Source organism: Rhineura floridana, chromosome 11, assembly GCF_030035675.1.
Source record: "Rhineura floridana isolate rRhiFlo1 chromosome 11, rRhiFlo1.hap2, whole genome shotgun sequence".
NCBI lineage: Eukaryota > Metazoa > Chordata > Lepidosauria > Squamata > Rhineuridae > Rhineura > Rhineura floridana.
In genome coordinates this window covers 1,651,386-1,668,090 of record NC_084490.1, presented here as the reverse complement: position 1 = coordinate 1,668,090, position 16,705 = coordinate 1,651,386, and the positions used below count along the sequence as shown (strand labels likewise).

Sequence of the window (16,705 nt, the reverse complement as noted above, 5' to 3'; positions counted from 1 at the left end):
TTTCCAGCGCAGACGGGAGAGTCCCCTACCCAAGACAGAGAGGACGACTCGCTCCAGCGCTTTTGTAGTTTTCTCTCTCTGTAAACCCCCCCCCCCCGATTACACTCCACTTCAGAGCGACATTTATTTATTTATTTCAGCCTTTCCCATCCTGGCGCCCTCCTGGTGTTTGGGACTAGCGCTGCTTCCTGGAGAATGATGAGAGTTGTGGTTGAAAACATCTGGAGGGCGCCAGGCTGGCAAAGGCTGATTTATTTACACAGATCACATTTTTCCTCCAATGAACTCAAGGCAGCGTACGTGGTTCTCTCTGCCATTTTATTTTCACAACAACCCTGTGAGGCAGGTTGGGCAGAGAGAGAAAGTCATTTAGTGAGCTTCATGGCTGGGGGAGGGGGATTTGGGTTTGGGTCTCCACGGCCTTCATCCACCACTTCTGAACCTCTACACCATAATAATAGTGAAAATGCAAAACAACCACCTCCCCACCTCCCAAAAAAAAACCAAGAGGAGGAGGAAGAGAAACCTGGCACGGGATAGGAGAGCTCTCAAAACCAGCAAAGTGAAGCATTGGACGGAGACCAACAGCCGGCTCCTGATCCCACCCTCAGTTACTTTCCAGGCGCCTGCAGTGGGGCTGTGATGGAGCCTGGTGGGTCTCCCTGGGGAGGGCATCTGCAGGCAGGATGCTGCAAATGGGGGACTTCCGTACCTCGGAAACCTGGCAGGTGCAGGAAGGACACCAATGAGGACCCCCCACATCAGCTGAAGCGTTGGGCCAGGTGAGTGAAGATGGTTCTGGACCATTTAGGGCTGTAAAGGGCATTGACAGCCTTTTGAACTGAGCCTGGAAACGTTTTGCTAACCAAGAAAGAGGGCGCCCTAACAAAATCCTTCCCTCCTGCGTATGTTTCACCCCAGTTGCCCTGCTGGAGACTGCGTCCTGCTGACCCAGCTGAGCTTCCGAATAAAGGCAGGCCCCCATGTAGAGCTGGATGTTGCCGGAGCATCAATAACTGTGGTCAGGACTGTCTTCCCCAGGAGACGCTGAACCTGTTGAAAAGTACTCCAACTAGCCAACACTTCCATGTGGACATCTGACTGGCAAAGGACCAGCAACTCCAGGTAGAGCTGGGAATGTCTCCTGCCTGAAACCTGGGAGGGTTGCTGCCCCCCAGTTGCTGAATTACATCCACCATCACTCCTGACCATTAGCCATGCTTGCAGGGGTTTATGGGAGTTGTAGCTCAGCAACATCTGGAAGGCCAAAGGCTCCCCACACCTGCTTTAATGGTGATAGTGACAATTAACGGCCTTTGAGCGGAGCTGCGTCCCGTTCTCCATCCGTCTCACCAGTTTGTCACTTCCTGTATGTTCCTCCCTTCTTCCCCATAAGTGGTGGAAAGTCCCAGGTCAGGAGCTGAAGAAGGTAGGGCATTCCTTCCACTGTGAGTCGGAGAACTGAGGGGGGGGGACAATTTCCATGGAAAAACACACATGGACCCAGCCTGTATATGGAGAGATGACTTTTCCGTTGCCCATTGAGATAATCCTCCAGATGCTGTACTAGAAGGGCCATTGGCCCCTGATCTAGCAGGCTGTTACGTTCGTTTGGCACGACCGAGGTCAAAGGTTGCTGGAAAATCAAAGCAGCAGACCCCAACCCAGAGACCCTGCAGGAGTCCTGCTCTCAGCCAAAATGGGCTTGCCCATCCAGGGCCCCCTTTCAGAGAATCCTTGCCTCTTGCATCTGACAGAGTGGCCTACAGCAAGCCAAATCTAGTGCTTCTAAACTCCCCCCCCCACAGACTACTTGAAAATTGCTGAGGGTCTTGGCAGACCACTTAATGATTTTTTCCCTGCTTGTTGTAGTAATTGTAGTGTGCTGTGCTAGATGCTGCATGATATTTAATTGTGTTTTTACTGCTGCTGCTTTCTCTTCTATTGTATTTATTGTATTACAAGTTGAATTTCATAGAGTTCACATTCTAAGTGTTCTTCACAGACACACCACGGAGCATCTGAATGAAACTTGCAGGCCACTGGTGGTCCATGGACCACAGTTTGGGAGCCTCTGGCTAAATCAGTTTGTCTTTCAGGTGCCACAAAGCTCTTGGCTGTCTTTTCTTGCTCGCTTGTTCTCTCCCCCCCTCCCCCCCTCGTCTCTGTGTCCGCCCACCTTCCCCTCTCTGGTCTATCCTGTCCTGGTCCTTCCCACCCCACCTGCCTTCTGCAGCTCAGACCAGCTTTACAGGTGGCCCACAGCCCTTGCCCAACACACCCACACCCCCTTCCACCTGGCTGGTGCTTTATAAGCAGGAGTCATCAGGGTGAAGAGCCTGACTTGGATCATCATGAGGCTGTGGAACTGCAGGGAGCAAGTTCCTAAGGATGGGGACCTAGAGCTGGGCCCCCAAGGCCAGCCCTCCAAGAGCGCAGCTGATAAACAGCTCCTGGAGGAGTCCTTTGGCAAGGTCTTTCAGGAGCCGAAGGGGCGAGGATGTGCGCGAAAGCTTCTGGGGGCCTTGAAACGTAAGAGGTGCTACAGGCAGGGCTGGGGGGGGCTGGAGTAGCAAGTGGGAGGGAGGCGTAGTAAGAACAGGCGGCTGGGTCTGATGGTTGTGGTCCTAAATATCTGGAGGGCACCAGATTAGGAAAGGTTTTTGCAGTGGATGGAATCTGTGCCAAGACTGTGTCCGGGGGGGAGACAATGAGGGGGTCGACTATGGGGGTGTTGATTTTATCAGGGCCGGTTCTAAAGGGCGGTCAGGTGGGGCACTGGCCCGAGGGCCCCTGGAGCTACAGGGCCCCCTGAGGGGCCCCTCCGCTCCCCTTCTGCGATCCGCAGCAGTAGCCGCGGGTCGCAGGACAGGAGGAGCTTCTGAGGCTTTGACCTTCACCGTCGGAGGCTGGATGGCCCTGAATGCCAGTTGCTGGAAACCACCTGAGAGGAGAGCACTCTTGCGCTCAGGTCCTGCTTGCCAGCTTCCCGCTGGGGCATCCGGTTGGCCATTGTGACAACAGGGGGCTGGTCTAGGTGGGCTCTGTTCTGGGTGAGCTGCAGGGCTCTGTTCTTATGTTCTTACAAGCTTGATGGGAACACCGGCAACTCTGTCTGTTTCCAGCGCTGGGCCTCTCCATCCGCCTGCAGATCCTCAAGTTTGGTGAAGACTGGATCTTCCTCTTCCTCCTCGGCATCTCCATGGCCACCCTCAGCTTTGGCCTGGACATCACCGTCTCAAAATTCCAGCGAGGTGAGCTTCCCCCTTCCTCTAGCTGCCCCCCCCAGAATTCTCTGTTGGATTGTAAAACCCAATTAAGTTTTCCGTGAGAATCCAACAGTAAGCACAGTCCCACTCTGTGAGTATGAGAAAACAGTCATAATAACAGCACTAACAGCAATAATAGTCACCTGTTTTTAGAAAAGCAAATTGAAAGCGCCTTCCAAAAACAAACATTAGAAACAAGTGTAAAAACAAGGATAAAACATCCTAAAATACACTAGTAAAAAAACTCATTTCTGATTGCGGTTCCCTATCTCTTTGGTGGTGGTGCCTCTGAGCTTGTGCAAACTGTGTTCCTCTTACCATGTAGAAACAGGGAAGGGCTGTAGCTCAGGGGCTACAGCATCCGCTTTGCATGCAGAAAGTGCCAGGTTCGATGTTAGCGTCTCCAGGTGGGCTGGGGAAAATTCCCTATCTGAACCTCTGGAGAGCTGTTGCCTGTCAGTGTAGACAATATTAGCCTAGATGGAGCAAGGGCTTGACTACAAATAAGGCAGCTGCCTATTCGCATCTGTTACATAAACTTCAGAAATTTGGAGGAAACAGTTTCAGGTCAGAGGTCATGCTTAAATCAAGCTCAAACCGCTGTGGCCCCTCTCCTTAAAGAAACTATGCCCCAGTTTTATGCATGCTGGGGCTCATCTGGGGTGATAAGAGACAGGCATGCAGTCTCTGTGGTTCTCCAAACAACCCTATTTGGATTCTGCCCCAAGCAAACGCTGTATGAGAAAGAGCATAGCAACATTGGAAGAGCCCTGCTGGATCCAACCAGAAGGTCTGTCTAGTCCAGCATCCGGCTTGTGAGAAACCCACAGGCAGGGCATGTTGGCAACTGCCTTCTCCCGCTGCTTATTCCAACCAATCAGTACTCAAATCTAGACTGTTCCTGAACATGGAGGTTCCATTTAGCCATCCTGAATAATAGCTATTGACAAACCTCTCCCGCTTCCTCCTCCTCTGTGAATTTGTCAACACCAACTAGCCCTACCTGTAGATGTCGTTGGCATTAAACCTAGTTAGGTAAGGTTTTTAAAATCTTTACATTGCTTCCAACTAAAATAAAGTCCCAAAGCAAATTTACAATCAAAGTAAGACATTCAATAACAACATTTTTTTAAAAAAAGATTTATCATTGGTAATGCCCAGGTGCCTTGGAGAACAAAAATGTCAGTGCCCGGCTCTGAAACAATGGCGAGGTTGGCACCAGGTGGGACTTACTTGAGAGAGCATTCCATAAATGTTGGGCTACTAAATGTCTCCAAGGCAGATGCTGCCACAGACCCTGGAAATTATATAGCTCAGCCTTTGCCATCCTGGTGCCCTTTAGGTGTTTTGGACTACAACTCCCATCAGCCCCTGATGGGAGTTGTAGTCCAAAACAGCTGGAAGGCACCAGGTTGGCAAAAGCTGATTCTATCTACATGTGGATGGGGGCCTTTTGCCCAGAAAGTGGTATATTATAATAATAATAATAATAATAATAATAATAATAATAATAATAGATAAAACCCATAAATGAATCAAGATGCTGCACCCCTGACAACTGACTCCCCCTGTTTGATTCCTGCGCCCGCCCGTAGCCAGCCTGTGGGTTTATGACCAGCTGGCAGAGCACCGTTGCCTGCAGTTCTTCTCCTGGACCTTGTACCACGTGGTTCTGATGACAGTGTCCGCAGCCGCAGCCAAGTACATCTCGCCCCAGGCGGCCGGTGAGTCCTCCAGCTTGTGACAGCCTTTCGGTTGGGGGAGATGGCAGGGACCCGAGAGATGGGGAGGGGAGTTTAATAGGCAGGCTTCAAGGGCCGTGATAAGTGGCAGAGCGGGAGAAATCTGCGACCATCGTAGGCAGCATCCGGGGGAGCTCCATTTCATTGCAGCAGAGGATTGTGCAGAAGAACTTCCCACTGGGTCATGCCCAGTGTCAGTCAGCGGAGAGCTGGTCCATTAGGGCAAATGGTGAATTGCCCCCCAACCTCAGTCTGCCTTCAGCTAGCCCTTACCTCCTTGCCTGCCTTCCTACTTACAACCAATCAGGGGGTAGCTCTGCCTTTCATTGGCTCCGGCTTCTGTGGCTCCTCCACTGTTGGTCTCTCTGCCTTCCGCCCTACCAGTCCCAATGGGCACCAGCCACCCACCCACCATCCAGTGTTAATTAGTGGCACATGGGGCCGGTGGGGTCCAGTTTGGACCGGAGCCTCTCTTTCCTTCCTTCTCCGCTTCCTCTTCTCCCCACAGGCTCTGGGATCCCGGAGCTGAAGGTGGCTCTCCATGGGGTTATGTTACATGAATTCTTCACCTTCCGGACACTGGTGGCCAAGCTGGTAGGGGTGGTTTGCACCTTAGCAGCGGGAAGCACGATCTTCCTCGGGAAAGTGGTGAGTTCGAATTAAGTGGGTGCAGGCAGGTATGTCTCCTGTGCAGGGAAGAAACATTCTATGTGCAGTTCTCCATTCAATGCTGTACTACATATGTTGAGCTAAAAGAACCTTTTAAAATTGGGCTTCATGTGGTCTAGAACCTTACACTTTAAAAAAAAAAAAATTAAAAGGCATTTATTTATTTATTTATGTGTGTCATGTGTGGATTTGATATCCCAATGGTCAGCAAGCATTTTTTAACTACACGGTCATGTGTGAAGGAACACGTAAGAGAAGAATTCCCAACCCAGGAGAGAGAGAGTCGGCCATTCCTGTGGACCTGCCTGTGTGCATTTAATAATTCTTTAATTTTATTAACGTGAGAATGTTTCAGTGTTGTGTGTTGCTTTTCTGAGGCTCAAGGTGACTTACATGAGAGGGAATTTGAGCATCAAAACAATGCAGAGTTCAAGGTGTCCACTGGTTATATTTGCCTCTTCCTAGAAAACTCAGGAAATTTTTCTTTAAGGAACAGATTTTTACGCATCTTCCGCAGGCTACAGTTCCAGGGATAATCTGCAATATGCGAAATGGCCATGTGTGCACAACTTGGTGCCTCCATGCGTCAATGTGCAGTGCCTGCATTTGCATTAATGTCTACTCAAGGAAAAATGCACTTGCTCCCCAGTCTTAAGATTTTGCTTCTAGAGTGACCTTCCCCAACCTAGTCCCCCTCCAGATGATTTGGACTACAACTGCCATTAGCCGCAGCCAGCATAGTGCAGCCATGCTAGTTGGGGTTAATGGGAGTTGTAGTCTAAAACATTTGGAGGGCAGCAGGGTTGACAAAGCCAATCTGGGGTGTAGTTCTGAGTCTTTCTGCCCATCGTTGCACCCATGACTTTTACCCTTCTCTCCCCATAGGGTCCCTTCGTGCACATGGCCACAATCCTATCCATGCTGCTAGGCAAAGTCATGGTCAAATTTGCAGGTTCTGCTGAGGTAAGTGTGGCTGCCCTGAGTCTCACCACAGTGCCAGTCCCCCCACCCCGACTAGACAAAGCACTGATCCTACTCTGACATGCACCGTAGCAGTGCTCACACGTCGCATTGCATGCACCTCGGCCCTTTGCAAGGCTTTGTTGCTTCTCCACAGAACCCAGGGCGCAAGTACGAGTTGCTGACCGCAGGGGTTGCCGTGGGAGTGGCATGCTGTTTTGTGGCTCCTGTTGGAGGTAACCACAGCTTGTCTCAAGATTTGTCTCACTCCACTCCACAAGCTCTTCCCCTTTTCACAGTAGATTTCTCTCCGTAGGAGTGCTGTTTGGGGTGGAGGCCACTGGCACCCACTTTGCCGTGCGCAATTACTGGAGGGGATTCTTTGCTGCAACGTGCGCAGCGCTTACCTTCCGCTTGCTAGCTCTGCTGAACAACACAAGAGGTAAATGTGGAGAAGACACAGCAGGAGGTGAAGAGGAGGGAGAGATGCTTGTTCTCCTGATAGGTTCTGTGCCTTTCACAGCTACATAGCAGTCAGAAATTCAATAGGTGCAGCTCCCCTCCTCCTCTTTCTAAGAAGAACCCTGCCGATTGCAGCTGGATCAGAAGCAAAGGCTGATCCGCTCTAGCACCCTGTTCTCATATTGGTCAACCGCATGCCTCAAATGGAAGCCTGCAAGCAGGCCCTGGGTGCAACAGCAGTGCTCTCCCCAGTTGCAATTCCCAGCAACTGGTATTCAGAGGCATAGTGAATACCGGAATATTCTTTTTCTCTTGTTGATTAATTTACCGCATATTTACACAGCCTATAACCCAAATGTTCCCAAGACAGTTTAGACATAATGAAATAATCATGAACATTAATATATAGACAAGGATGAAGCAATTCAGAAGCTAGGATGGGAGGAGCAATGGTGTCATGCCTCTGTCCTTGCAGGCGGTGTCATCAGCAATGAAAAAGGTTAGGCAGGAGGGCCACATGCAGACTTGTGAAGTGTGGTGACACCTCCTGCAAGAGCTCATGGAGGCGCTACACCATTGCTGCTGCCTCCTCGCATAAATCAACAGTGAATGTGCCATTCCTAGCAAAATCCCAAATGCCTGTCAAAATAAGAGTGGTTTAATTTGTCTCTGCAGCAAGGGCAAGGTAGAACACAGTCAGGCTGGTCAGTTGCAGGAGTCACCATTCTGGAGCCACAACCAAAGAAGTCCTGCTTTCGGTTGAAGCTCTTTGGTTATTGCCTCTTGTATTTCCTCACTTGTCCAAACCTGGATTCCTAGCAGCAAGGCAGGGCCCGAGGCCCAGTTGGTGCGGAGCCGAGGTTCAAAATGACCACTGGCGATCCACCTTGTGCTTCCTCCCCCTCCAGAAACTGTGGCCGTTCTGTTCCGGACCAGCTGGCGTGTGGAGTTTCCCTATGACCTTCCAGAACTGCTGTCCTATGCGATATTGGGGTGAGTACCAGGTAGACGGAACTAGGGTAGTAATGCTGGCTGGGACTCTAGCCACTGTGTCTGTGGAAGAAAGGGAGCATCCCAAGGTACTTCAAGATGCAAAACATTTAGAAGCATCCGATCATTCCTATTATTATTGCTATTATTAACAATAATAATTACATTTGTCACACTTTCCAAAACAACTTTACAGATCCATAAAATACCAAACTTGAAAATCAGTTTACACCACAAATGCATAAGAAAAATACAATAGAGCAAAAGCTGCTAAAAATGCTCACCCAACAATAACTATAAAAAGGATGAATCCGACTCCACCACGAGATGAACCCCACAAGAGAGGCCAGAAACAACGCCAGAGTACAATCCCCAACATTGCCTGGCATCTACAGGCTGACAGTGATTGTGCCAGGCATGATTTCCTGGGGACAGCATTCCTCAAATGTTGTTCTGCTCTAAGCTGCAAGTGGAATAGCAACTCTGCTTCCAGACCTCTAGAATTCAAAGAAGATTCTGTAACCAAGTGAGCAGTCCCCCTTTTCCCCAGCAATGTTGGGGAGGGGATGATTTTTATTGGGATAATAATGTGGGAATACGAGCCAGTGTGGCGTAATGGTTAAGGTGTTGGACTACGACCTGGGAGACCAGGGTTCGAATCCCCACACAGCCGTGAAGCTCACTGGGTGACCTTGGGCCACTCGCTGCCTCTCAGCCTCAGAGGGAGGCAATGGTGAACCACCTCTGAACACCAATTACCATGAACACCCTATTTGTAGGGTCGCCATAGGTCGGAATCGACTTGAAGGCAGTCCATTCCCCCATTCCAATAATGTGGGACAAAATGCCCACAAGGCATTTTTAAATAATAGTTGTGGGTCCAAATGGACAGCCAGTCCTAGCTTTTGGACACCCAGCAGACATAAATGGACACATAACATTTAATCAGTCAACTAAGAATTCAGATTGGATTCTAAATAGATGTTGGGGACTCAGAGAGAGAAAAAAACCTGAAGCAAAAAGCTACAGCTTTTACTACAAAATATAAACATGGAAAAAAATATCGGTCTAATCCCAGAACAGTTTTTTGTGATCTTAAAGTTCTGGCACTGGAGGATTCAGTGTTTTTAGTTTTTATTGTGTGCTACACAGTTTTTAAAAAATAATTTCTTTGAGTTACAAAAAAAATAAATAAATGCCCAAATATATTTTTGTAATACCAGAACAATTGTGCTTTTAACCAACTTTTCCATATTCTGGAATTACAGTTTTAGAGATTATGATTAGGCTATTTAATTCATGTATTTACTGGTGGGTGGGCAGAAAGGGCTGCTTGGCTAGGCTAGTAATTTGCGTACATGTATTTGCAAGGCTGTATTCACTCCTTTTTTAGTCTGAACCACTTTCACCTCAATCCAAATGTCAGGGCTTCTACATGGTAGAGAGACTTCCATCTGCAAGCCATTTGAATGACAACATGGAGATCCAGTAACAATTCATTAAAAAACACTCCCTCCCCCCCTTCCTGATTATGACTGCTTCCTGCTGCAGTTTCGGGGCACAGAAGAAAAGAGACTGCTATATAAGGCAATGATATTTGGAAAGGGAAAAACAGACAATAAAGAAGGAAATGGCTAATAAAGAACCAAGGAACCTGTGGCCCTCTGGATGTTGTTGGACTACAACTCCCATCATCCTCGACCGTTGGGCCATGCTGTTTGTGAGGCTGATGAGAGTTGGAGGCCAACAGCATCTGTAGGGCCACGCAGGTGCCCCATCCTGGGCCAAACCGATTAATATAAACCATCATCTGTCCCCATATCCACAGCTGTACAATGGGTTGTCTGCACCTGGAGAAATTGTGCAGCCATTTCATAATGTTTTTTTAAAATTCAGATTTCCTGAGTTCTGAAAATTCAGAAACTGAAAAGGAAGCTAAGAGACAGGTAACTAATATTTGAGAAAATTATCACAGGGACTCTGACACTGGAATCAGGATTTATTTCTAGATTTTTTAAACACTTGTTATATCTGGACTACAGTCAGAATGATCCCCAGAAAGAATGATGGGAATCTAACTGGGAAATGGAAATAAAAAATGAAGATTGGATCAAACTCTGGACAAAAGCACCATATAAATCTCTTTTGTCACAAACAAGGGAACTCTCACTAAAATTAGCACATGGCTGGCATTTAACTCCCTGACAGCTCTCATTTATATATCCAGGGTCCTCCTCCACAGGCTAGCGAGAATGCCAAAGGATTGGCACCCAGAACCACATGTGGTGGGAATGTATAAAAGGAATATCCTTTGGGGAGAAGGTCTTTCATTAACAATTAATTTGGCACTTTTGAATCTGTTCATCGGTGCTGATAGAGAGATAAAAATTAAGGAGCTGGTCACACATCTATTGACAGCTGCAAGGGCATTGATAGGAAAGCACTGGAAGGTATTCAACCTGCATAGTTCAGATTGCTGGTATAAGAAGGTCTGGCAAATAGCCCTGCTGGATAAAATATCACACAAACTGAGGGCATCTAGTGGACAAACTACACAAGTTCAATTCATAGCAATATGGCAGGACTTTACTTCTTATACAAATGATGTTACACACAGGTACACAATACCCTCGGTCTATGTTGAAATACGGCGCAGATGAATAGAACTTTGTGGGAACTGGATAAAGGGAAAAGGGAAAAAAGAAATGAGGCCAGATAATGAATTATAAAGTCTGATTCCCTGAATCCATGGAATAAATTGGGAAGGTGATTTAGCTCACCTGCAATGTTCTAAATGAATAAGACAAAATTTGTTTTGAATTGTGTTTTTACTCACTTTGTATTGCAATTTATAGTTTGCAGATTAATTTAACTTAGTTCTGTTTGTTTGTTTCCTTAATTTTTTTCCTTTTTAAAAAATTAATTTCCTTAAAAGAAAAGTCCTCATGAAAATTCAGCATTTTATTTGGATTTCTCCCAATAAGCACGTTTTTATATAGTTTTGACTAATTAACACATTTTGGCAAGCAATTTCTCCTAATATAATACGTTATGTTGTCTTTACTACTATATTCAGTCCTGTGCACACTTTCCCCTAATATATACATTTTTGCAAACTTTGGTTGGAAAACTGCATCACAACATTGCGACCCGTGTGGCTTTGGAAGGATGGTTGTGGTTTGGTTCTCCTGTGGCTTTGGAAAGTGCGGTGTGATCGATTTAGCTTTAAATGCGAACGGAATCGAATTTCTCCACCTTTGCTAGACTCCTAAGTGATAGCTGAGTGGAAGTCACTCAGGTTGCCTCTGTTTTCCCCGGACACCTGGGTCCCATGGCCCAGGGTGCGTTCAGTGTCTGTGTTTCCCTTTCTCCAGAGTGCTCTGTGGAGGCATCTGTTCCGTCTTCCTCTTCTGCCACCGAAACATCCTCATCTTTCTCCAGAACCAGCAGAGAATCAAACATTTCATGGTGAACAAGTAAGAACCCCACACACACACTGTCCCTGTCTCCGGGGAGGGGCTGTTTAAGGAGGAGAACGGTGAGTGGTTGAGGGGGGCAGCAGCCTTGCATGGATGGCACAGAACAGTTGGAAAAAAACGTTCTTCACACACACACACACACACACACACGGTGAGATAGGAAAATGGTTCTCTGCCAGGAAAGGTGGAGCACAGGACGTGGTTTCAGGTGAGCTGGAGAAACGTACTGTGAGGCTGCCAGGGGCCACCACCTCTCAGCACAGGCATCCGCAGGTATTTTCCTGGAAGGTGGGCAAAGTAAAGCCCCGGAAGGAGGAGCAGGCTAATTTTTCACCAAAAAATTGAGGAGAATCGCGGCTGCACGTTTTGTTTCATAGCTTGGGTTGTACAAATGCTGGAAAGAAAATGGAAAGCAGGGGATCTAGAGGTTAGGGGCCATCATGGGGAGGGGAACTGCTCCCTTGCCCACCTTCCATGTACACCACTGCCCCCTCCCAAATGATACCAGCATCCTCCCTGTCCACGTAGATAACATCTGTTTCCTCCACAGCAAAATCTGGTATGCTGGTGTCATCGCCCTCCTGCTGTCAAGCATCACCTTCCCACAAGGTTCGGGGCAGTATATTGGTGCAAGGGTAAGTGGATGGTCTGTGCATTGTTCATTGATTAATTCAACTTATACCCCGCCCTTCTCACAAAGGGAGCCTTTGGGGTGGGGGGGGTGTTGCACCCTCACCCCTTTGCTCAGTAATTTGATAGGGGAGGGGCTGTAGATGAGTGGTTGCCTGCAAACAATCCCAGGTTTAATCCTCAACATCTTTAGGTGGACCCCTCTCCCCCCATCTAAGACCCTAGAGAATTGCTGCCAGACATCAGTGAACTGGATGCGCCCCAGCAGTCTGATTCCATATAAGACAGATTCCTATGTTTGTTTGTTTATTTATTTATTTATTACATTTACATCCCACCCCTCCTCCCAAGAGCTCAAGGTGGGGTACAAGGTTCTCCCCCACCTTATTTGATCCTCACAACAACTCTGTGAGGTAGGTTAGGCTGAGAAGCAGTGACTGACCCAAGGTCACCCAGTGAACTTCATGGCTGAACCCTCATCTCCCAGGTCCTAGTCCGACACTCTAACCACTGCACCGCACTGGCTGTCTTGTTCCTGTTTAATCCAGAGCCATGAGGACTGGAATCTAACTTTTATTTTAGCTCAAAGGGTATAAAAAAGGTAAAGGTGTCCCCGCACTTGTAGTGTGAGTCGTTTCCGACTCTTAGGGTGACGTCTTGTGACGTTTGCTAGGCAGACCGTATATATGGGGTGGGATTGCCAGTTCCTTCCCCGGCCTTTCTTTACCCCCCAGCATATGCCGGGTACTCATTTTACCCACCACGGATGGATGGAAGGCTGAGTGGACCTCGACCCCTTTTACCGGAGATTCGACTTCCTCCTTCCGTTGGAGTCGGACTCTGGCCGTGAGCAGAGCTTTGGCTGCGTTACCGCCGCTTACCACTCTGCGCCATCCAAAAGATCCCAAGTCCAATCCCCAGCATGTCCAGGAAGAGCTTGGGGAAAACTCCCATCTGAAACCTTAGAAGAGCTGCTGTCAATCAGTGTAGACAGCACTGAGGTAGATGAAGCAATGGTCTAGAAGAGTAAGGTAGGGGTGGTAGAGATGTTTGGGCCTCTGACCTGCCCTGAACGCTACACCCATTTCTGTATGAAGCCCAGTCTCCTAATCCCAATATGTAAGGCAGCCTATGGACATCTGAACATGCTCAGAGGCAGCCTCATTTTCACCCTTATTCCTGTGTTCCAATTAGAGGGGGGAGGAAAGAGGCGGCTGTCCCCCTCTTACCTTTAGTGGTGCCTTCCCAGCCACTGTTTTCTTTTTTAAGGCTGTGGGGAAGAGGAAGGCATGATTTGGCTACCATGGAGTGGGGGGGCTTGAGGGTGTCTTGGCTTCTTTCCTCCTTGCCCAGCTTTCAATCTCCTCCCCCAAGCTATCCATGAAGCAACTCCTGGAGACTTTCTTCAACAACATGACCTGGGGCCTGGAAGAGGCCCCCCTGGGCAGCAATGGCACCCGACAGCCCCCCAACCGGACTGACGATTTCACCTGGCTCCAGTGGACCCACCCAGCTCTCTCCTCCCTGGAGGTGGCCTCTTTCTTCCTGATTGCTAAGGTGGGGGCCTGCCTGTCTGGGCCTGGCCTGGGAACAGGGGGAGGGGGGAGTCCTTATGTCCCTGGCAAAGTCCCTTTTGCAGGTGCCATCCTAGAAGGGTGCTTTTGCCCCTAAATGTTGGAGTCACAGGAAGGCTTTAAAAACACACAACAGTTATAATGCAAAATAACAGCCATCTGTCGGGAATGCTTTGATTTGGATTCCTGCATTGCGCAGAGGGTTGGACTTGATGGCCTTATAGGCCCCTTCCAATTCTACTATTCTATGATTCTATAATGAGTACAATATCTTACTTGTTGAAAACCATACTACCAATCAACTCTATGTGAAAATGCATAACCCAATTTTCACTTTCCCATCGTGACATCATGTTGTAGCAACCGTGTCCCAGTTCTCTGAGCTGTGAGAACTGCTGAGGGTGGAGGCCTTAATCAGGTTTGTTTACCTTTGTGGAAGGAGGTGGTAGGAGGCCTGTGGTGTTTTGCAGGATTTGCGTTTGTCTACAGGGTGAGCATACATGGAGATTTGCAGCTTAACACTCCGGCAGGCACCCCAGAATCTGCTGCTCCCACATCAGGTCTTCCAGAGGAACAGCCTGCACCTTCGAAGACCTAGCTTAATTCTGTCTCTGCCTTCAGATTGCTTCCCAACTCAGAACTGCAGGCTGCCCTGTTTACAGAGTCACTTGAATATGCCTTAGCCACTGGAAAGGAGCTGTTGGGAGTAGAAGCAGTGTCCCATTCAGAGATTTCCTTTGCATTGTTAAGGCAAACTATGAACTGCCATCAGCCCAATTTCCATAACAAAGGGAATCGGAATTTTATCCACTTAAGCAATACCCTTTTTTTGGAATCAAGGATCACTGAGTTTGTAGGCATCCCAAGAGGTCATTTAGTCCATCCCCCAATCGTATAACACCAGATGCCCTTTTATTGTGTATTCCTCATGATTTGTACTCCTGATGGTATTGGGGCAGTTATATGCGATCCTGCTTTCAATTGTTTGTGTCTGCAAAAGTCTTCAGGGCAGACATTTTGCTTCACTTCTAATTGGTGCATGTCCCGCAGCATCCTGCTGAAATCCTGTAATTTTTTATACCACAAATGTTCTCAGGTGTTTTTGTCCCACTTTTCTTGTGCTGTAGCACAAGAGTGCTCCTCCAGATGTCAATAATGCAGTGACTCTGGAGAAAGAAGGTAGAACATCTAATGAAGTGGAACGATGTCTGGACAGTCCAGGTGAAATCCACTATTATTGTGTCAGTGAGATATTGCATAATACACACACACACACACTCTGGAGGGGCTGTAGGCGACTAGTATGCTCACAGCCATACACGCGTTCTTGTAAGCCAAGTCGCCCTCTCACACCCATGCCCTGATGCTTCCTAGCAACATGGACCCAGGTGATCCTTCCTGGCCTGTCTGTCTCCTCCTTTGCAGGCGCCTCTCTTTGATGCCCCCTCATCCATGTCTTCCTCTTTCTCAACAGTTCTTCATGGTGCTCTTGGCAAGCACCATGATTGTCCCGGCTGGATATTTCCTCCCTGTCTTTGTTTATGGTAAGAATCTCAGCCATGGGCTGTCCCCAGTTCACACCTCAGGATTTGAATCCCTTTCGTTTGAGTTCAAATCTCCGCTGGTGTCTCCTGGGTGTAAAAGGGCAGCTAAAGATCACCCCGCAGGGAGTGGCTCAAGGGTTACATACCCTGCCACCTGTACAGCTGTGGGCAAGCTGCAGAGTCCCAAGGAGCCCAGTTGCCCCCCAGCTGGCAGTTGCAGACAAGGAAGGGGCTGGCTTGTGCAGCTGTGGCAAGCTGAGCAGGCCCTAGCCAGCTGGGGAGGACTAGCCTCAGAGGGAGGCAATGGGAAACCCCCTCGGAATACCACCTACCATGAAAAACCTATTCAGAGGGTAGCCATAAGTCGGGATCGACTTGAAGGCAGACCATTTCCATTTCTTTTGCTGAATGACCAAAACCTGATCTCACTGCCCCGTCTCTAGAACAAGTGATAATCCTATAGTACCTCTGGGCATGCACTGAGCCCCTCTGCATCACCACTGGCCTAATAACTGCAATCAGCCCCATATACCTGGGGAAGGATGGAGGGATTCTAGGCAGGATTGAGGCTCACCCCACTTTTTTAAAATAATTAACTGCTGAATGGGACTCAGACATCTGGGCCATCAAGTACCCCTGCTCTAACCGTCTGGGCTCCAGACTTGCTGGAGGAGTTCTGGAGTTCTGCCCTCAGTCCCTGCCTCTCCTGCTCATGGTGGCTGCTGTTCTGACTGTGATCCTGGATGCATTTTGTGCCAACAGGAGCCGGGCTGGGCCGATTGTATGGGGAGGTCATGGCCAAAATCTTCCCAGATGGCATCGTCTCTGAAGGTATCCACATGCGTATTATACCCGCCGGCTACGCTCTGGCAGGTAAGACCCCCCCCGCTGCCTGCAGTCTGTTCTTGCCTCCATGGGGGTGTGTGTCTTGGGGCAGCAATTCCACTGACCACCAACAGGGGCCACCGTGCAATGGGAACTGTCTCCCCCTGCAGGCGCAGCAGCTTACTCTGGGGCTGTAACCCAGACCCTTTCGACTGCCCTGTTGACCTTTGAGCTGACTGGTCAGATGTCCCACATCCTGCCGGTCCTGGTGGCTGTGCTGATTGCCAACGCCATCAGCCAACGCTCACAGCCTTCCTTCTTTGATGGCATCATCATTGTCAAGCAGCTGCCATTTCTGCCAAAGCTCTCCACGGGCAAGAGCAGGTGCGTTAAACCTTGGCCTCCAGGGTTTGGTGGTGGATCATGTGCAGACTTCCCCAACCGGGTGCCTTCCAGCTTTTTTGGACTACAAATCCCAGAATCCCTGACCATGCACAGTGCTGGCTGCTGGGAATTGTAGTCTGGAGGGCACCCAGTTGGGGAAGGGTGTTCTAGTGCATA

General features: G+C 48.7%; 1 protein-coding gene across 1 annotated transcript; it reads left to right on the top strand.

The window, feature by feature from the left end:
* Positions 1-224: 224 nt before the first annotated feature.
* LOC133366791 (chloride channel protein ClC-Kb-like) lies at positions 225-16,664 on the top strand. The gene is made up of 15 exons (XM_061590281.1): positions 225-782; positions 922-2,532; positions 3,126-3,254; positions 4,865-4,993; positions 5,520-5,659; positions 6,566-6,643; positions 6,798-6,876; positions 6,957-7,082; positions 8,011-8,095; positions 11,467-11,568; positions 12,122-12,206; positions 13,576-13,758; positions 15,250-15,319; positions 16,082-16,192; positions 16,315-16,664. The coding sequence occupies exons 2-15, from the start codon at positions 2,355-2,357 to the stop codon at positions 16,662-16,664; spliced, it is 1,845 nt and encodes a 614-aa protein (XP_061446265.1). The 5' UTR covers positions 225-782; positions 922-2,354.
* The last annotated feature ends 41 nt before the right edge of the window (positions 16,665-16,705 follow it).

Excerpts from the sequence above, each read along its gene's own strand:
- LOC133366791 (XM_061590281.1), top strand. The coding sequence starts at position 2,355 with ATGAGGCTGTGGAACTGCAGGGAGCAAGTTCCTAAGGATGGGGACCTA. Across the intron at positions 5,660-6,565 it reads CGATCTTCCTCGGGAAAGTG|GGTCCCTTCGTGCACATGGC; the intron begins GTGAGTTCGAAT and ends CTCTCCCCATAG. Across the intron at positions 11,569-12,121 it reads AAACATTTCATGGTGAACAA|CAAAATCTGGTATGCTGGTG; the intron begins GTAAGAACCCCA and ends TTTCCTCCACAG.